At 39.7% G+C, this 22,248-nt stretch overlaps 1 protein-coding gene across 5 annotated transcripts in view; it reads left to right on the top strand.

The window, feature by feature from the left end:
* Positions 1–22,248, top strand: part of LOC122556187 (ceramide transfer protein) — a 116,653-nt gene that overhangs the window by 48,906 nt on the left and 45,499 nt on the right. For 3 of the 5 annotated variants that reach the window (XM_088000316.1, XM_088000325.1, XM_088000332.1), the window contains exons 4-5: positions 14,547–14,654; positions 17,111–17,146. In XM_088000316.1, the coding sequence (XP_087856442.1) occupies positions 14,547–14,654; positions 17,111–17,146 (144 nt within the window). The remainder of the gene's footprint in view (positions 1–14,546; positions 14,655–17,110; positions 17,147–22,248) is intronic. The other 2 variants (XM_088000317.1, XM_088000327.1) reach the window with 1 other exon arrangement.

Here is a 22,248-nt window from a genome sequence, read left to right as displayed (position 1 = left end):
AAACAGAATTGATAGAATTGAAAGAAACTTGTTTCTGTGCTCGGCAGGAAAAAAGACCGAGGGCAAGAACACAAAAATTTGGCCTCTGTTCATAACATATAGCTTTTTCATATATCTCTCTTTGCATTTAGTGTTTATTTTTCCAGAAGCATTCAGTCTGTGGTTTAGGCAAACTGAACATGCAGTCTAGAATGCAGTTGTATATCTGTTAATGTATATTATTCTACAGTCTTAATTATTTGGAATAAATCATTTTTACCCTTTACCTTCTCTGAAGGCAGTGAATTATGCTGATCTGATTCTGTAGGTGGTAATGTATTCTACAACCTCAAGGTTGTCACTGCAGTAAGCTGACTTTTTACTTGAGAGAGTCATCTCAGCTGAGCAAATACTGGTCCTCATTTCCCTTTCAGCCTTGTAATCTGTCCCTGTCTGTCTTCTGTCAGACCCATTATAACCCTTCAGTATCTGCTCTCAGCCCATTGTCCCTATATCCTAATCATTCCTCCCTGTGGTCCTTTCAGTCTCCATGCAGCCCCCTGTATCCCCGCACTCTTAATGTCTTGTTGCACCCCCCCCCCCATCTTCTTTGAACCCATATAGTTGAAGGCAAAAAGGCTTTTCCTCTCCGCAGCATCACAAAAAGGCTACTCTCAGCATAGCTTCCCCCATTCAAATTTGTAAAATGATAGATTCCTGATGAAGGGCTTTTGCCCAAAACGTCAATTTTCCTGCTCCTCTGATGCTGCCTGACGTGTTGTGCTTTTCCAGCACTACTTTAATTTTGATTTTAATCTCCAGCATCTGCAGTACCCACTTTTGCCTAGCTGGTATCGGACCTCAGCTTCCTATTCCCAGAGCTGGATTTCCTTCGCTCTCAGACCTGGACCTCAACCTCCCTCCCCCTTGGCAACTCATTAACTGCTGACATTTACCTGGTTCATGGAGCTCTTTCAATTCATTCTTTTTTCCTCTTCAGATTTTAATGAGCCTATTCGCAGCAAGCACAGGAGAGATCCAGCCTGTGATTGAAGGAGCAATTTCTCATCCATCCCTTCTGTTCGAAGTACTGGTTTCGGAACATAGGAACAGGCATAGTTCTTTCAGTGTCAGCATTGTTTGAAATTTTGAAGTGCTTGAGCTGTTTTACTATGTTGGAGGTGATAAAAATAAAAATCATATGGCTTTCTCATACTGCTGCATTTACACTTGTCTGTGCCTTTAGATATCAGCTGTGGCTTAGTTGCAGCTCTGTCAACTGAGTGCTACTCCAGAAGAGCACAAACTAATCACACCATTCAGTGCACTGCAAAAGGAGAGGTCATCTTTGAATGACAAAGGAGGGATCCATTGGGCTCAAGGAAATAGAGCAAGGAATTTTCCTTTCTGGTGAGGTGTTTGATAAATACAAATTTGTGCTCAAATGCAGAAGTATAGCACCACTTGCATTCAAAAGGAAAATAAGGACATGTAATTTGATAGCAATGTGTTCCAATACCTTTTGTTTCTAACTAGATGGTTTGCACTGAAGTAGTGTAGACCTGCAGTGTTTGCTGGTTCTTGTATTTAAATTGATGAAACACTTGAATTTACTGCCAGAAAATAGTGGTGCATCTCGTGGAGAAAATGTAGAAAATCACCAGGAGATGCAGAGAGTTCTTCAAGAAGTAGGTCTTTTATTTGCACACAAAAACCATGACACTGAGAAAGCAGATTCTTGAATGCCCACGGACCTCGGGGTCCGTAGATTTTTATATCTTTTTTAAATCATGTTTCTGTTAGCTTATCAGCAAGTCCAACTATATTAATCAAAGTACCTCATTCTATCTACACAATAAACCAGTGATGTTAGTTCCCATTATCTCTTTAGTTGTACGTTCTACTGAATGTTATTCTAATGTCACGGTTAGATATTTATTGTTAACTCTTTGCAACAATGGTCTTTCATTCCAGACCCTACTTAATATTTTCCTAATGTCATGATTAGATATTTATTATTACTTCTGCTACAGTGATCTTCCATTCCAGACTGATCAGTCATGATATTTAGCTATTCCATCTATTGCAATAGTCTCCAGTCTCATGCTGACTCTATTAAATATTAATTAGATATTTTAATGTCATGTCCCAAATATTTATGGTCCCATAATGACACTTAACAGGAAACTACCTCTATCAATTGTTATCTCCTCTCACCATAGAGCCCTTTCAGCCTTAACCGTACTCTGCTAATTGGTGTAAGAGCATTCCACTATTCTTATCCCATCCTGCCTTCCACAGACCACAGATTGCCAGTGGTGTTCATACTTTCACCCTTCCATTGCTTTCATGCTCTTTATTTTCCATATGCAGCACAAAATAATTTTTTTGCAGTGGTAAAGCATGCCAATTCTCATGTGACATTCCCACTTGGTGACTGGGAGTGAATGCAACATGAATGGAAGTTGGGACAAAAACAAATTGTGGTCGAAACCTCGCAGGTCTGGCAGCATCTGTGGGAAGAAAGGGGAATTAATGTTTCAGGTCCAATGATGTTGTTCTTTAGAACCTTGAAAGTGGAATTTCCGTGTTTTTAAGTATCGTTCTCTTCTGAAAATATTGCATTCCAAGTTTAAAATTCACTGGCTAGGATTTAAGTTGGAAAACATAGTCAGTTTGCCTGTCTTTTTTGTAAAGTTACTTCAAACCTTTATCTGCCTAACATTTTGTGCTGTAATAATTTTAGATACTTGACCTGAAAGGACAATGGAGTGAGTAACTCTTTTTTTTTCTCTTGGTATAAATTTTTTTTTTGCTTTTGAACTTGTTACATTTTGTGATTTTTTTTAATATCCCATAATAAAATGAGCTTTGGGCAGTTTGTACTGCATAAATTCTTGGTGTTGTGCAGTCAGAACTGTAGTGCATTTCCAGGCATTTTACTACAGGGCTGAAATGTTGTTTGACTAAACTTCAGCTACGTGTATGCACCAGAAGTGTTGTCGTTGACCTTTCAACAGGAAGGTGATTGTCACAGCAGTATTGACACCAGTTGTGAATCAGGATCATACAGAAGATCTAATAGAGCTGATTTGGCAGCAATTGCTCACAAAGTTTGAATTTCAGGTGGAGAATTACATCTACATTAACGTCTATAACTCACGTTAAGTCCCAAACTTAATTGAAGTCTCTCTTAACTTAGTCATAGAGATGTACAGCACCGAAACAGACCCTTTGGTCCAACCCGTCCATGCTGAGCAGCTATCCCAACCCAATCTAGTCCCACCGGCCAGCACCCGGCCCATTTCCCTCCAAACTCTTCCTATTCATATACCCATCCAAATGCCTCTGAAATGTTGCAATTGTACCAGCCTCCACCACGTCCTCTGGCAGCTCATTCCACACAGGTACCACCCTCTGCCTGAAAGAGTTGCCCTTTAGGTTTCTTTTATATCTTTCCCCTCTCACTCTAAACCTATGTCCTCTAGTTCTGGGCTCCCCCACTCCAGGGAGAAGACTTTGCCTATTTATCCTATCCATGCCCCTCATGATTTTATAGACCTCTATAAGGTCACCCCTCAGCCTTCAACACTCCAGGGAAAACAGCCCCAGCCTGTTCAGCCTCTCCCTATAGCTCAAACCCTCCCATCCTGGCAATATCCTTGTAAATCTTTTCTAAACCCTTTAATGTTTCACAGCATCCTTCCTAGAGGAGGAAGACCAGAATTGTGCACAGTATTCCAAAAGTGGCCTAACCAAAGTCTTGTACAGCTGCAGCATGACCTCACAACTCCTTTATTTAATGATCTGACCAATAACGGAAAGGATACTAAACGCCTTCACTGTCCTATCTACCTGAGACTCCACTTTCAAGGAATTATGAACCTGCACTACAAGGTCGTTTTTATTCAGCAACACTCCCCAAGACTTGACCATTAAGTATATAAGTCCTGCTCTGATTTGCCTTTCCGAAATGCAGCACCTTATATTGATCTAAATTAAACTTCATCTGCCACTCCTTGGCCCATCTAATCAACATCCTTTTTGGACTTGGAGGTAACCTCCTTCACTGTCCCATACACCTCCAATTTTGGTGTCATCTGCAAACTTTCTAACTATATCTCCTATGTTCACATCCAAATCAATGATGAAAAGCAGTGAACCCAGTACCAATCCTTGTGGTACACCACTGGGGTCACAGGCCTCCAGCCTGAAAAGCAACCCTCCACCACCACTCTCTATCATCTGCCTTACAGCCGTAGGAGCAAAAGTAGACCTCATGACTGATAATGTCCACTCTGCCATTCAGTGCGACTATGGCTGATCTGGTAATCCTCAACTCCACTTTGCTGCCATAACCCATAACCCTGGATTCCCTTACTGATTTAAAAACCTGTCTCTCTCAGCCTTGACTAAATGATCAAGCTTCAGCAACCCTGTGTGGTAAAGAATTCCATCGATTCACTCGCTTTTAAGAAGAAATTCCTCTCCTCTGTCTTAACTGGGTGAACCCTTACTCAGATTATACCCTCTGATCCTAGAGTCTTCCACAAGGGAGAGCAACGTCTATGTTGTCAAGCCCCTTAAGAATCTAGTATGTTTCAATGTGTTTCATTCTTCTATATTCCAGTGAGTATAAGTCTAAATTATTCAACTTCTCTCTATAAGAAAATTTCTCCACACCCACAATCAACCTAGTGAACCTTCTCTGGACTACCTCTGATATACCTCCCATTAGATAAGGGGATTAACACTATTCAAAACTGTGTGGTCTAACTCATATCTCATACGCTTTCCTGTTTTTATACCACATTCTCTTTCGAATAACATTTCATTTGCCTTCCCTATAATCTGCTGAACTTGTATGCTAGCTTTTTGTGATTCAGTTCTGAAGAAGACCCGAAATGTTTTCGCTCTACAGATGCTGCCTAACCTGAGTTTTTCCAGCAATTTCTTCTTTTGTTTCTGACTTCCAGCATCCATAGTTCTTCGTTTGTTTGTTTAAATAAAGCTGAGTTAAGAGGGGTATTTTGAGGATGGCAATCTGCAAGTAGTGGAGTGCCATAGGGATCAGTGCTGGGCATCAATATGTGTCATAGAGTCATATGCCGACCAAATATCCAAATCCAAACCAGTCCCACCTGCCAGCACCCGGCCCATATCCCTCCAAACCCTTCCTATTCATATACCCATCCAAATGCCTCTTAAATATTGCAATTGTACCAGCCTCCACCACATCCTCTGGCAGCCCATTCCATACATGTACCACCCTCTGTGAGAAAAAGTTGCCCCTTAGGTATCTTTTATATCTTTCCCCTCTCATCCTAAACCTATGCCCTCTAGTTCTGGACTCCCCGACCCCAGGGAAAAGACTTTGTTTATTTATCCTATCCAGCAACAGTTTTGAAGATAGTTAATGTACTACAGCCACGTTTTTAGATGGAAAGACAATGCTGAGGATGGGCAGCATTTACAGAGGGACAACTAAAAGGTTAAGAAAGTTAGCAAACACATGGCAGATGTAATATAATGTGAAGAAATGGGAGGTTATGCCCTTTGGCAGAAAGAATAGAGGAGCTGAATATTATTTAGAGAGGGACTGCAGTAAACTGCAGAACAGATCAACCTGGGAGTCCTTGTGCACAAATTGTAAGAGAGAATTGTAAGGGATAGGATTTATGAACATCTGGATAGGAATAATGTGATCAAGGATAGTCAGCATGGTTTTGTGAAGGGCAGGTCGTGCCTCACAAACCTTATTGAATTCTTTGAGAAGGTGACTAAGGAGGTGGACGAGGGGAAAGCAGTAGATGTGGTGTATATGGATTTTAGTAAGGCGTTTGATAAGGTTCCCCATGGTAGACTACTGCAAAAAATACGGAGGTATGGCATTGAGGGTGAGTTGGAGGTTTGGATTAGGAGTTGGCTGGCTGGAAGAAGACAGAGGGTAGTAGTTAATGCAAAGGTTCATCTTGGAGTGGTGTCACTAGCGGTGTTCCGCAAGGATCTGTTTTGGGACCATTGCTGTTTGTCATTTTTATAAATGACCTGGAGGAGGGGTTAGAAGGTTGGGTGAGCAAGTTTGCGGATGATACGAAAGTCGGAGGAGTGGTAGACAGTGAGGAAGGATGTGGCAGGTTACAGCGGGATATTGATAAGCTGCAGAACTGGGCAGAAAGGTGGCAAATGGAGTTCAATGTAGCTAAGTGTGAGGTGATTCATTTTGGTAAGAGTAATAAAAAGATGGGGTACTGGGCTAATGGTTGGATACTTGGTTGTGTGGATGAGCAGAAAGATCTTGGTGTCCATGTACACAAATCTTTGAAAGTTGCCACCCAGGTAAATAGTGCGGTGAAGAAGGCATATGGCGCACTGGCTTTTATTGGTAGAGGAATTGAGTTCCGGAGTATGAGGTAATGTTGCAGTTGTATAAGACTCTGGTGTGGCCGCATCTGGAGTATTGTGTGCAGTTTTGGTCCCCATACTATAGGAAGGATGTGGAGGCACTGGAACGGGTGCAGAGGAGGTTTACCAGGATGTTGCCTGGTATGGTAGGAAGATCGTATGAGGAAAGGCTGAGGCACTTGGGGTTGTTTTCATTGGAGAAAAGAAGGTTTAGGGGTGACTTGATAGAGGTGTACAAGATGATTAGGGGTTTAGATAGGGTCGACAGTGAGAATCTTTTTCCACGTATGGAGTCAGCTATTACAAGGGGGCATAGCTTTAAATTAAGGGGTGTAGGTATAGGACGGATGTTAGGGGTAGATTCTTTACTCAGCGAGTCGTGAGTTCATGGAATGCCCTGCCAGTAGCAGTGGTGGACTCTCCTTCATTATGGGCATTTAAACGTGCATTGGATAGGCATATGGAGGATAGTGTGCTAGTGTAGGTTAGGTGGGCTTGGATCGGCGCAACATCGAGGGCCAAAGGGCCTGTACTGCGCTGTATTCTTCTATGTTCTATGTTCTAAATCTGAAGGAACTAGAATACAAGTTCAGGTAATAGTAAAGACAAAAGGAGTTCATTATGTCCTTACCATCACTTCGAGTGTTCAATATGGAGAATACTCCCAAAGGGAGATTTCCTTGCACATATTTGACCTGATGCCATGAGACTTCGTGCTCCCGGTCCCCTTTAGATTCCAATCTGACAAGTCAACACTCCCAACCTGATACTCAATCTCCACCAAATGGGACTTCATCACAGAGTGGAAGATTCACACCATTGTTTAAAGGAGTTTCCTAAAGTGTTCAGGCATGGAAAGGCTAAAGGGAATAAGTGTGGAGGAAAAATAAGTGGAAAATAACTAAGTAATTAGCAGTTAATTTCTTTGATTTCACATGGCAAGTGGAGAGAAATAGTAATGACTCTTTATGCTGCTTGGGTTACATATACCGTAAAGAATCGAATTTGCTGAATGACTTCAATGTAAAACTGTTGGACACTATTTAATCTCACTTCTCCTTGTAAAGCAAACCAGCATGAGCGTAACTTTAAAGATGAGTTAACAGGCAAATTATGATCACTGTCACTTAGATCTTAACAGCAGAGACAACAAAGATGAACTTCTCAGATTTATCAGACGCCAAATACAGCATATGAGTCATTGAGATGTACAGCACAGAAACAGACTCTTTGGTCCAACTCGTCCATGCCAACCAAATATCCTAACTTAATCTAGCCCCATTTGACAGCACTTGACCTACATCCTCAAACCCTTCCTATTCATATACCCATCCAGATGCCTTTTAAATGTTGTAATTTCCAGCCTCCACCACTTTCTCTGACAGCTCACTCCATACACACACACCATTCTCTGCATGCAAAAGTTGCCCCTTAGGTCCCTTTCAAATCTTACCCCTCTCACTCTAAATCTATGCCCTCTAGTTCTGGACTCCCCCACCCTAAGGAAAAAGACCTTGTCTGTTTATCCTATCCATGCCCCTCATGATTTTATAAACCTCTATAAAGTCACGCCTCAGCCTCTGATGCTCCAGTGAAAACAGCCCTAGCCTAATCAACCTCTCCCTATACCTCAAATCTGGCAACATCCTTGTAAATCTTTTCTGAACCCTTTCAAGTTTCACAACATCCTTTCAATAGGAGAGAGACTAGAATTGCACACAATATTCCAAAAGTGGCCGAACCAATGTCCAAAAGCCGAAACATGACCTCTCAACTGCTATACTCAATGCTGCGTTCAGTAAAGGAAGGCGTACCAAATGTTTCCTTCACTATTCTATATACCTGGGACTCTACTTTCAAGGAGCTATGAACCTGCACTCCAAGGTCTCTTTGTTCAGCAACACTCCACAGACCTTAAGTGTTTAAGCCCTGCCCTGATTTGCCTTTGCAAAATGCAGCACCTCACATTTATCTAAATAAACTCCGTCTGCCACTTTTCAGCCCATTGACATGTCTGATTTTGATCATTCTCCATCAGCATGCCCGCTCCTTTCAAGGGTTTAGCCATCAATCTCAATGGACAGCAAATTGCACTAAACCTGAATTCCATGTGACTGTAGCCTTCAGTAAAGTGATATGTTTCTTCAGAGCAATCTCTGTTCTTCTCCCTTTTGTCTTGATTATGTGGATCTACGAGAAATACTTGATTTAAAGCCTCCATAATGAACTTTTGCTCTATATGCTCTGTGCCTTGTCGGCCAATTAAGTCAATTGCTTTCAAGGATTTGAAGCCACACCCAATGTCTTCTGCCTTTTACGTGGAGAACTAGCCTTTATGTCCTCCTCCCTTGGTATTGCACTACTTATTCCCATATAGGCTCATGGGTTGCAGGATCAGTGACTTCTCACTGCTTCGCTCCCTTGCCTAGACCAAGTGGTTGCTTGGTCTTGACAGTGCAGTTACAGAACCCCACATGCAAGTGCTGTCTGTTGTACTGGCTACCCTCAAAACTGGTTGCCCCACTGGAATTTGCTCAGGCATCAAAGGAGAAGTATGGACTCACGAGCTCAACCCAAAATAAGACCATCACCATCTCCGTTAATGTCAGCACTTTCTGTGGATTAGAAAAGCCACAGGTCTGTGGGTTTAGGGGTTTGCCTCAATTTTGGATCTATTGTTAGAGTGTAAAGTGGTATCTGCTATTAAGTTGTAATTGATAGTGATCATGATTTGACATTCACTCATGCTTAAGTGAAACCACTTAACCACCCAGCGAAAATAGTGCTGTATATTTATCAATAGGCTGAAAAATATATTAAAATATCCACTTAGGATAAGCTTGTTTTGTTAGCCAAGTTAGTAAACTGTATGCATGCGAGCAAAGTATGCTATTTTTATTTTTGAATGAAGAGACACATGAAGAGATCTAAACATCATTCTTGAGTTGCAGTTATGGCTTTTTGATAAGCAGTTAGAAGCATCTGCACTTATGGAGTGGCATGTTTTTATAATTACTATATTGGCACTTCATTGGTCAAATGTCATTGGAGGAACTGTACCTTACAACATTGTATTTATTGATGACCTGGAATGTAGTTAGAATATAGTATCTACTCAATGTAACTGATTAAAGTGTGACAATTCAAGTTAACTGCTAAGAGTTTTTTTTTTGAAGAAAGCTTATCTAGCTTCTGAGAGTAATGAATTTCGGCATTATTGTTGCATGAAAGCTATAGATGACTACAGAGAAATCAGTGTTGCTGAATGCAGTTTTTTTTTGCTAAAGTCAGCCCATAAATATTCAAAATGAATGCTGCAAATCTTATGCATTGGTGTGTTCTTTTCAAAACACAAGTACTCATTTAAGGAAATTGTAAATTGTATTTGTTATTTGAGAGGACAAAGAAAAAAGTTGTTTAAAAGTGTCAGTTTAAATTAATTCCCATGGTGCTTTGTTTTGAGCTGGAGTTTTGACCTACTTTAGGATGTTGAGAGTTTAGAAGTGTGGGGTGAGGTTTCATTGTCTATGTTGGAGACATTTAATGCAGAAACTGAAAACCGATGCTCTGTGCGATAGCTGCCAATAGCATTTTCACGCAGTGATGAATTAAGTTTACGTCACAAAATGCTTAACTGCATGTTGCAGTATTTTATGTTGAAATTGAAGGAAGCTGTAATGGATCGTATGGTAGAATGTAGAAGGCAACAGCAGCCATCGTTGCAATGCACCATCAATGTTAGTCCGTGAGAATCATATTGTATAGTTTTTGCATGGATCTTCAGCTCTTGAAAAAGCATCCAGACTCTCAGCATGGTAACCTGAACAATTAAGTTGCTATTTTTATAGCAATATCAGCACTTCATCTAATGTCTGCTTTCCTCCTGATAAGGCCAAGGATCTGCTGTTAACCGTCTCCCTCCCTTGACATTTCATGATGTATTTCCTGAAGCACTGGGCTTACTGGTGTGACTGAGGGAAGGAGCCTTCTATCCATCACTACTACAATTTGTGCTTGCTTTGCAGTGAGCAGCTCATGACCTACACCAAGAGTCGTGATTGTGGCATGGACCAGCTCTGCTTTAGTTGCATATCTTGCAGTCACAGGGTGGGCTTTGCATGTTGCATTTTTTCCCCTGCGCATTTTTCTGATATAGTTTGTATTGATCAAGTCTCATTATAAGTTGTCTGTGGAATTATTTGTGTGCTCGTACATTTGTTGCCTCACATCTGATTTTTCTAAACTGCTATATATAACTAAAGCTTGTATTCTTTGTGAATTCAAACACCCTTTTGTGGATGGTATATAATGTGCCATTTTTGCTCAAAAGCAGGAGGTAAAGTGCAAGTAAAGAAATGATTTGTAATTTGTATTTCAGAAATGCATTTCTTCAATACACTGAGTAACCAATGTCTTGTACAGCTTGCTGAACCTAGCTGACTGCTGCTTGGCTCTACTCCGAATCATGGCTGTTTTCCAAACAATGCAGCAATTGAAGTTGCAGCAGTCTTGACTTTTGAGCTGGTAACCTTGTGAAAATGCTTTTAATTTCCATGATTAGCTACCAGTATCAACATGGATATTTTTACATAATCTTCAATTTTTTTTCTATTGCATTTATTCTTTTCTAATGCACAGGCATTTTTTTGAAACATGTAAATTTTCTATAACTGTGCCTTATTTTTCCTCCATGTAATCTGCACCTTTTCTGGGAACGTTGAGCTTTCTGGATTTGCACCTTTTCACAAAATGTGTACTATTTAACTATAGGTTGGCATATGATAAAAAAAATGGAGGAAAAATAGTTTGTTCACAATAACATTGCACGGCTTGGCACAGTATTCAGAACTTTCTTCATTAGAACCATAATTCATGATAGCTTTTCCAGGTGTGGTACTTCGGAGGGTTTCAGTATGTGACCTCTTGCTGCCAACAACTGCACCCTACCATGTCTCTTCAATCCTCATTTTGGTTGCCTAACATGTCTATCTTTGCAGTTATAAATTAGAAAGTGAAGACATAATTAGAAGATTCTTGACTGTCAAATCAAGCAATCATTCTCCTCAGTCTCTCATCACCACTGCAGATTGCAGGGCTTTATTTTTGAATGCAGGTGTTCAAAGATTATTTTTAATGCCCCGTGACTTTTTTCAGTTATAAAATAACTTTGTTTTGATGTTTTTGGTTAAGGTGTAAATACCAAGGAGACCAGGAATAATTCCCTGTTGTTTTTCAATAGTGCCATGGGATCTTTTGCATTTACCTGATCTGGCACATGATTTCTTGAGTTATCCCTGATGCATCCATGATCAAGGCAGAACTACTTCTGGCTGGAAGCCCTCACTCGGTATTGAGTTCATTGTTCATCTAGATGTCATCAAACCTGTGGAGTGGAGTTTGAATCCGTGACTTGTTAAAATCGGAGTTCATTGTTACTTATTGGGTAGAGGCAGACAATAGAGTTGTAACTTCAGCTTCACCTGTGATCATGCTGCTTAAAGATTAGCAAACTGCATAACTAGTATTGGGGGAATTGGAAACCAGAAAGTATTCCATGAAATTTTCAAAGCTCAGAATTGGGCATTGTTTGATACTGATGCACTGTGCTACATTTGAGTAATTTTTGCTCATTCAGGTTAAATTGAATCTATGATTAATTAAATAACTCGTTTAGTAATTCTTGTTAGTTGTGATTAACATTTCTGGTTCACTTGATCTTTGCATTTGTGTCTCTGCATTCTGAAGGTTCATCAAATCTGAAAGTGTTCTCAAGAGTCTTGCTAGCTTTAAGTATTGACGAGACTTCGTTGATTTTCTCATCGCGTGACAGATACCCAAAGTATGGGTGAAATGCAGAGTGTCATTTTGATACAAGAAAGCTTCTCTTTAGGTAGCTTTCTCTGGCCTGAATGCATACTCTAGATGCATTTCTATCTCTGACCGTCTTTCATGGTGCCATGGCATCCCAATGGACATGTCAAAGAACCAGACCACAAAACTACCTCCATCAATTCAGGGAATAGAGTTGTCATCAGCATTATTAAGCACTACACTTGAACTGTTTCAGTTAGCCTACTAAAAAAAAGCTTCAGCCCCTTTCAAAAGAGTGTTCAAAACAATTTATCTGAGAGATAAGAAACAATACCTCAGTCCACCTACTGTGGAAAATTTTTATTTTTTTTAACCTCTTAACTTCTGACTGTTCCAGCATACTCCTGGCCTACCTCCCACATTCAACTCTCTTAAAATTGAGATCATCCAAAACTCTGCCCCTCTCCTTAGATGCAATCCTGTTCACTGATCACTTTTGTGCTCATTTATAGCTGTTTTTAAAAATGCCCATGTTAGTTTTTAAATCCCTCCATAGCTAAGCCTAACCGTCCCACTTCTCTATTTAAATGCTCTTTAAAGCTTACTTTTTAAAATCTGAGTTGGCTTTCTTTGATATGGGTTTATAGCCTTGAGTCTGTTTGCCCGTTATTTCTCCGATGAAATAGTTTGGGATGTCTTACTACTTTAAGAATGAAAGTTGTATTTGAAATGAATCACGTGGGCGGCACGGTGGCACAGTGGTTAGCACTGCTGCCTCACAGCGCCAGAGACCCGGGTTCAATTCCCGCCTCAGGTGACTGACTGTGTGGAGTTTGCACATTCTCCCTGTGTCTGCGTGGGTTTCCTCCGGGTGCTCCGTTTTCCTCCCACAGTTCAAAGATGTGCAGGTCAGGTGAATTGGCCATGCTAAATTGCCTGTAGTGTTAGGTAAGGGGTAAATGTACGGGTATGGGTGGGTTGCGCTTCGGTGGGGCGGTGTGGACTTGTTGGGCCGAAGGGCCTGTTTCCACACTGTAAGTAATCTTATCTAATCTAATCTATCCCTAATTTCCTTTAGCTTCACAATTAGTCTCTTATTGTCTTACTGTCTTTAAGTTGAGTTTATTAGAATAGGATTCAAACTAAAACTGAGTTGGGTTTCTTAAACATCCCTGTTATCAATCATTTTTAATTATGCTTTGTTAGGGCCCTCATGTGGTGAAGAGGTAGTGTTCCTACCCCTGGATTGAGAGAGGTGTGCAGTAACATCTCTAAACACGTTGATTAGAAAAAAAGATTAAATAGTGCATTGTTACTGAGCAATAAGTTCTGAAATTCCCTCCCTAAATCTCCAATCTCCCTTGCTCCCACTTCTCTATTTAAATGCTCTTTAAAGCTTACCTTTTTAAATCTGAGTTGGCTGTCTTTGATATGGGTTTATGGCCTTGAGTCTGTTTGCCCGTTATTTCTCCGATGAAATAGTTCGGGATGTCTTAGTACATTAAAGGCACTTTAAGAATGAAAGTTGTATTTGAAATGAATCACCTGTTCATTTGCCTTTTACTAGGTTCGGTGGTGAATTTTAGACAGTACTTGCTTTGTTGAACTTGATTAGATCTCTAACTACGCAATGAATAGTGTATGAGCTACTGTGGGAATTAATGCAATGAGTGAGGTTGTATAACAGTCATTTGGAAATATGTAGATATAGGAGCTCTGCTGTGCAGTCTTACTCCATGATAATCTGGAAAACTAGGAATAACAGTTGTACATGTTATGGTTACGTGGAAGGCTGGAACTATCTTTTTCAGGGATTGCTTGTCCTTGGAACCAAGTCACAGCAACCCTGGAAACCTTCTAAAACATCACCAAAAACTACTTGGAGATTATTTGACATTGTTGCATTGCATGGTATTGTATCATATAGTACTGATAAGTCTGTGCTGAACCAGCTGACCTCATTTACGTGATCATATTTGACGACTTTCTGCCTGTGGCTAGGAGGGGGAAAAAATAACATGGTTCCTGGTCTAAGTCACTTCTGGAAAGTTTGGCTAGGATTTTCATTCTTTAGTTACAATGGAGATCCATGTCTTTGAATGCATGCACACACACCCCAACACATGTTGAGTTTATTAGAGTAGGATTCAAACTAAAACTGAGGAGGATAGGAAAATGGTGAGCTGTGATACAATGTTTCAATTCTTTACACATTTTAATCAAACCACATGTGTCTTCAATAAATACTTTGACAAGTAATGCATGTATTAGATGAGAAATATGAAGTATGTACTCTATTATTCATGCATCCTTGCCTAATTTTTTGTTTTAAAATATCATTTTTTTAATAGGCAGAATCAGGCTATGGGTCAGAATCAAGTCTTCGGCGTCATGGCTCCATGCTTTCTCTCACGTCTGCAGCAAGTGGTTATTCTGCCACGTCCACCTCATCATTTAAGGTAACGAATGTTGTCATTTTTATTTATTGAATATTCCCCCATTCCACCTAATGTTGATATGTTTCTTTTGTGTAATCTATTGCTGTGAGACAAAAGGAGGAATTCAGTATTCCAAATTTTGAGAAATTAATTTCAAATATAGCATTGGTTAACATAGAAAAGCATTCAAGTCTTGGCTAAAACCAGAATGAAGTTGTTCCTCGTTGAAGGGAAATTTCAGTCACTCTATAGTTCTAGATCGCAAAATGTCATTGTGCCTGTGGTAGGGTTGCTGACCATGAAAATTACACCTTCACTTTGGAAGGGATGGAAGGGAGTGAATAATTTGTATTTTCAGTGTCAGATCAGACTTGTATAGTATATTCAAATCTCTGCTTTTGCTGTTTAGCAGAATATGGTAGTTTTGTTGGTATATACTAATCTTTTGAGGTGAGAGAGAGGGTGAGAGTCCAGTTATGATACAATAAATTGTACTTCAGTCATTGTGACTATGACCTGAAATAAATCTATCTACTTGGGCAACACTGCTGCCAAAATTATTTCTCCTCAGGCTTTTTAATGATCCTTATCATAATTTGATACTGTTGTTATCAATAATCCATGAGCACAACGTATTATAAGTAATGGTGCTCAGGAGTGGAATTGAGCACTGAATGCTTCGATTTGTAATGTCAGAAGTTGGGGGTGGTGAATGTGACTCCTTCTCTGACACTGGTCAGAAAAACGTTTGGATTGACAAAGAGATGATATTTCCAATTTTATATATCCGACTGTATAAAACTCTGAGTCAGAGACAAAACAGTCAGATTTTTTTTAATACAAATAAAAGAACAAGTTTACTGCAAATAAAACTTATTACTTTACAGCTACCCTTCTTGAGAAACTGCACGCACACCCTCATGCACATATAAACGTGTAGATGCTTACGTGTACATGCAGCTCTGCATAGTATTACCTTAAAACTACATTGACCAAACAACAGTTAAATTTGGGAAAAATAATTATTCACAAACTATGCCAATGTTAATCTGTAGTGAAAATCGCTCTTCATACAACTGTTGGCGTTCGGGTGTCTTTTGAATCCATTGTTGTTGGCTGACTTTATTTTCCTAGAGAGCGCAATATAGGTTTTTGACTTCCCCTTTAGGAATTCTCCATCTGGGGTGATGACACCTTCCAGTAAGTTTTCATCCCTCACACGTGGATGAAAGAGATTTCTGAAAAAAAGAGAGGAGGGACGAAAAGGTTATTGCTCTAGACAAGTTATCTCTGTAACGGTATTCAAATCCAACAGCGTTATTTGTTGCCCAAACACGGTCATGTGACCATTATCTGTAACCATAGACTGTGATTTCATGCAAGCAGTTGTTGCATTTGTGGGAAAAAAAGCTAGTCTTTCCTTGCTTTAGTCAGTCTTTCACTTGCGAAGCCTTTCCCAAAAGGCCGAGCTATAAATATGTATCCACTTAGTGATCTTTCATCACAAAGGTATCTAGTTTAGAAAATGTGTACAGTAGTTTTGATGACCTTAGTATAATCTGTGTGATGTGTGACATTGCGTAATAAATGAGGAGAGTGTATGTGAAGTTTTTGCATGGAGAAGATCGTAAACTGTGAATAAAACCCAGCTTGTTCTATAATCGCTTCATCTGTTCCCAGGATGAGCAATTCCATCTTAGAAAATGCCAGATGGCCACCTTCTTCCAAGATTCAATTTCCCTTCCCACGTGGTGGTTGATGCCCTCCAGCGTATCTCCACTTCCCGCAACGCCACCCTTGAACCCCACCCTTCCCAACACATTCCTGATGAGAGTCTTATGCCTGAAACATCGATTTTCCTGTTCCTGGGATGCTGCCTGACCTGTGCTTTTCCAGCACCACACTTGACTCTATTATAATCATAATGTTCAACAGTAGAGAAAATTGGGCACTGTAAAGCAGATTGCTGATCTTCTGTTCTGTGGAACTGTCCAATCCTAACTTCAATGATTGGATAATTTTTTAAATAAATCTAAACAGGGTTAGGGGGAGGGGTTCTACATTTTAAAGGCTTCAGATTGAAACCAAAGTCAGATGCTATAATTCAAATGTTTTTAAAAATAGTTGAGTCATCTTTAAGGATGGGTAGAAGCTTAATTAATTAATAATTTTATCCTCCCTCTTGCTGTGGAAAACTCTTTCTGCAGATTAAACAGTTTTCAGTGTGCTTTGCTTTGGGTGGAGACCTTAAGTTGTATCATAGCATGGACGAAATCAGCTTCTTGAAATTAAACTAATTCTCAGATACTGAGGCTTGAATGTGAACCCATTCACTCAAATTTTCTTTTGTGTACTTTTGCATAGCTGCTATCGGCAAAAAAATGCATCTCAGTGTTGAAAATTCCCAGAGGTAATAGAAACTTGTAAACTGTTGGCTATAGATGAAAAACTATACAGAACTTCATTTGTTATCACAGACTTCCGTTGGGCCAGTCCAAGATCTCAACCAACAGGTAGGAAAGCTTAAATTTTGCACATAAGCAAAATGCATCGTTGGGTGACTATAGTTGATCCCTAATGCTTTCAACAAAGTGAAGTTCCAACTAAGCTGAACTTTATGCAAAATAATATTTGTATGATTAATTGCAGAAATGTAAAGGAATTAAATCACTTATGATTTGGGGCTACTTCAGACTGCATTAACTAAGTTACTATTTTAATTTTGAAGTTCAAAGATCATTAAAAAAAATAGGTATTATAAGTACCTCGACAAATTATGACTAAAGGTAAGGGTAGGAGACAATGCAATTATATTATTTTGGGTGTGTACCTAAAAATGTTGTATTGAAAGGATATCATGATCTATTGTACATAATGCTTATCAAATGTATCTATTTGAGCTGTTGGAGCAACTGTGGCTTGGGTGTAATTTATCTGAATGAAACCTATCTTTGTGATAAGCAGTGCTGGCAGTTTTGATTGGTGCATACCCAACTCCTGTGAACAGTACCATGTATACAAAGTGACTTTATTTAAACTGGATTGCACAGTGTGGAGCAACAGAATTTTTAAAAAGTCTTCAATGATGCAAAATGCTTAGAATATACAGTTTAATGAGGGACAGTAGATTCTGGTAAGTAGCACAATAGAGGCAGCTTGACAATCCAGAGAAATGAATACTATATTTGGAGTACAGATTTTACAAGAATTTTATTGTTACAAATGAATGCAAAGAGAAAAATTGGATGGTCTCTTAAACTAAGGGGAAATGAAAGAGTGGTAGCTTTTCGTTAGGGATGTTTATCTGTGCCAGTGGTAAAGATTCTAAGAAGTCACAATACTGTAGACCCTGGAATTTGAGATTAAAAACAAATTGCTGGGAATACTCAACAGGTGAGGGAATATCTGTGGAATGAGTAACAGATAAAGTTTCAAATTGATATTTCCTCATGTTGGAATACTGTATCCAGTTCTGGTGTCTCAGCTACAGGAAGGATATTATTAAGCTGGGGAAAGTTTAGAAGGCATTTATCAGAATGTTGCAGGGCATGGAAGAACTGAGTACAAAGGCTGTATTGGCTGGAACCTTTCTCACTGGAGCATAGGAGGGTGAGGGGTGACCTTTCTATTTATATAGCCATCCAGATATCTTATGAATAGAAAAGATTTCGAGGGATATGGGCCAAGTGCTGTCAAATGGGGCTAGATTAATTTGGGATGTCTGGTTGGCGTGGACGAGTTGGACTGAAGGGTCTGTTTCTGTGCTGTACCTCTGATTCCTAAATGCACACCAAATTTTTCAACCATCTGCAAACATTATCATGCCTCCTTGCATTTGAGTTTGAGCTATTAATGTTAGTGCCATGAAGTAAGGCAGCGGGTACTGAGCCAGGAGAGCCTCCATTGATGTCAGCCTTGCAAAAATACCCATCAACTTAACAGTAAAGAAGAAAGTTTGATCCTGCAGGAAGAGTTTCATAGTCTAATCAGTTAAGCAAAGAAAAAGAAAACACAACCGAATCAGAGAGGCAGTAAGTAATGCATTTTGGGAAGTGAGATGAGTAAATGCAGAACAAATGGGATGAAACTAAATTACTAAGAACATTGGGATTTTATTATCATTGATACTTAAAAAATGGCAGCAAATAGTATATTTCCTTTTATTAGCCCAATAGGGGAGAAGATGACACATTGTTAATGCAACTGGATTAGCAATCAGGAGCCAGGCTAACGATCTGTGTACATGGATTTAGACCTCATCATAGCAGTTGGTGGAATTTAAACTCAGTTAAATCTGGAATTGAAAATTAGTAATGGTGCCATGAAACTGCATCAATAGTGATAAAAATCTATCTAGTTCATTCATGTCCCTTAGGGAAGGAAATCTACTGTTCTTAACTGGTCAAGCCAGCATTTAATGCCAGGTTCACACAAGTGGTTGATTCTTAAGTCTTTAGAAATGGCGTAACAAGCCACTCAATTCAAGGATAATTAGGGATGAGCAACAAAAGGCTGGCCTTGCCAGTACTGCCTGCATCCCATGACAGAATAAATGATAAAAGATGTAGGTTTGCTAGAAATCTATACAGCACTCGTTAAGCACAGCTTGAGAACTGTGTGCAGTCCCGGTTGACATTGCGATAAAATCCATAATGATCAATAATTATGCAAAGTAAATTTGGACTGCCAATTAGCCAAAAGTATGGCAGGAGATGATTTCATGTTTTAATACTTTTATGCAAAAAAATACTAAAAGTACAATTGAACCTACATCATATCCTAGTTGGCAACTTAAATTTTAGATATCAATTTTGAAATGCAGAAGATTCTTGGAGGGCTTGATGGGGTAGATGTAGAAAGATTATTTCTCCTCATAGGAAACTCTGGGATCATAGAACAAAATCTGATGAGAAGGAAAATTTTTCTCTCAAAGGTAGTTATTCTTTGGAATGCTTTTATGCAGAGGGCTGTCAAGGCTGAGCCAGTAAATATATTCACAGCTGAAACAAACAGATTTGACATCAGTAAGGGAATCAAGATTGTGTCGATAAGGCAGGAAAGTAGCATTGACGATTATGGGATCAAATGGCAGAGCAGAATCATGGGCTGAATGGCCTACTTCTAGTCTCATGTTTTATTGCCTTACAAGAGAACATGCATCCTTTTCATATAACTGAAGATGCATGAGGGGTATACTTTACACTGTCCATTAAGTAAACATTCAATTTTTCTGTAACCAGTGTAAAGTGATTCTTCATTCCTCGGGGTTCACACCTTTGTTCCCAACAACCAGCATTGCCAGCCAAGTCTACTTGTAAGAGGGAAGAATTAAGGCACTTGTTACTTTGCAGACAAGCAGCCTCCCTTTGAACAGTCGTCACTTGATCAACTAACTGCATGTTCCCAACAACCTTCAAGGAATGTGCAAAAGCAGAGATAAAAATATCCTGGATAGAGAACCAGAGAACACCCACTTAAGATGATTGACAGAACAAGTAATCGTGGCATGAGTACGAACAATTGTATTTAAACACAGTGAGGGATTAGGATTTGCAGTTCGCTACTTGGAAGGATGTTGGTTATTAAAGGCTACTAAAGAGTTATTAAGAGAATAAAGTTTGCTGAGCTACAGGAAATTGCAGGTGAGTGGCATGAGGTGAGTAGAAAGCGCTCGTCCTTTTCATACACCAAAATCACTAAGATTGCCAGGTGGGTTTAGGCTGGGAAACTCTTTAAATGGCACTGACATAATGGACCACATGGCTTCATTGCCATCGCTAAATCAGAATTCAAAGTCAACTTAAATGGAAGTTTTGTATTGGGATATTGAACTTCAAATCAAAAACATTGAATGTTACTTTTAATGCTGTTTTTAAAAAATATCAAAAATCAGAGAGCAACTCAGTCCATGGCCAGCTCAGACCATTTACATTCATAAAGGACATGCAAGCTGCCTCAAAGCCATTACTGTTGAGCATCCTTTTGTTGGTTCTAGAAACTATTACACCAAAAGAATACAGCTGTATACAAGCTTAAATTGCAATGGGTATTTCTTGTACACCTGTTGCTCTCATTAGTAAACTTCCCTTTAAACCTAAGGATTATGTATTTTTAGCTTTCTGTAGTACAAACTTGTTTTTTAGTAAGACTAGGGCAATCATTGAAAGGAGAGGGATGTAAGTTTAGTAATGTATTATGAAAAAACTTCAGTGATGATGGTTTGGAATGATGGTCAAGCAGAAATTCCAAAATGATATAATGGAGTGTTAAGGTACTCAAGATTCAAGGGACCAGGTGGTTCTTTTTCCATTTGTGTGGCATGAGTCTTTTCATGTGTAACAATTGTAATTAATTTGTGGGAAAGTCCAATTCTGGTTCTTTTTGCTTTAGAGGAAGGCAGGGAAAAATTACCTTCATAAGGCAAGGCAAAAAGTGGGGAGAGAACCTGTCAACCCATTAAATAAGATTTTGTTGAGTAGTAACGTAAATCTGAGAGATTAAATCTGGATTTATTCTCCAAGACTGGCCTTCACCAATAACTAGCCAATTTTCCAATCATCTTCCCCATCAAGAGCAATAGGTTTTTGAAACTCAATTTGGTAATCTGAAGTGTCAACCAGATAAGTCTGCAGTATACACGTGGAATTGATTTTTTTTTTAAAAAAGACTGCTATGGTTGGAGGGTTTGAGCAAGTGGGAGAGGCTTTGTAGGCTGGCGCTGTTTTTCCTGGAAATGTCAGAGGTTGAGGAGGGACCTTTTAGAGATTTCTAAAATCATGACCGTAGATAGGGTAAAAAGATAAGGTATTTTTAAGTGGGGGAGTGCAGAATTAGAGGGCATAGGTTTAGGGTGAGAGGGGAAAGATTGAAAAATTTGCCCCTTAGGTCCCTTTTAAATCAGAGATGAGATGTGTATGGAATGAGCTGCCAGAGCAAGTACAATTGTACCAAGCTGGTGCAATAACAACATTTTAAAAGGCATCTGGATGGAGTTATGAATAGGAAGGGTTTAGATGGATATGGGCCAAATGCTGAAAATGGGACTAGATTAATTTAAGATATCTGATTGGAATGGACGAGTTGGACCGAAGGGTCTGTTTCCATGCTGTACATCTGTGACTATATGAACTGTAGATACTAGCAAGCCACATTTTATTGTTTGCACTTGGGTTACCTGAAAAGACTGTGATGTGGCCAGGACTGATTAGATTAGATTAGATTAGATTAGATTACTTAGTGTGGAAACAGGCCCTTCGGCCCAACAAGTCCACACTGACCCGCCGAAGAGTAAACCCACCCATTCCTGTACATTTACCCCTTTACCTAACACGAGCAATTTAGCATGGCCAATTCACCTGACGTGCACATCTTTGGACTGTGGGAGGAAACCGGAGCACCCGGAGGAAACCCACGGGGAGAATGTGCAAACTCCACACAGTCAGTCGCCTGAGCCGGGAATTGAACCCGGGTCTCTGGCGCTGTAAGGCAGCAGTGCTAACCACTGTGCCACCGTGCTCTGACAGCTTCTGCTTGGGTCAGACATTTTTTACTAAGCAACTGGTATGCACGATCCCTTGATATTGTTTGATCAATTTGACCTTTCCCTTGGATTTGA

The sequence above is a fragment of the Chiloscyllium plagiosum genome, unplaced genomic scaffold, assembly GCF_037043375.1.
Source record: "Chiloscyllium plagiosum isolate Xiang-an unplaced genomic scaffold, Cpla_swu_hap1 HiC_scaffold_2, whole genome shotgun sequence".
In the NCBI taxonomy this organism is placed as follows: Eukaryota; Metazoa; Chordata; class Chondrichthyes; order Orectolobiformes; family Hemiscylliidae; genus Chiloscyllium; species Chiloscyllium plagiosum.
The sequence above is the reverse complement of the archived record's forward strand: the minus strand, read 5'-3'. Positions and strand labels throughout refer to the sequence as shown.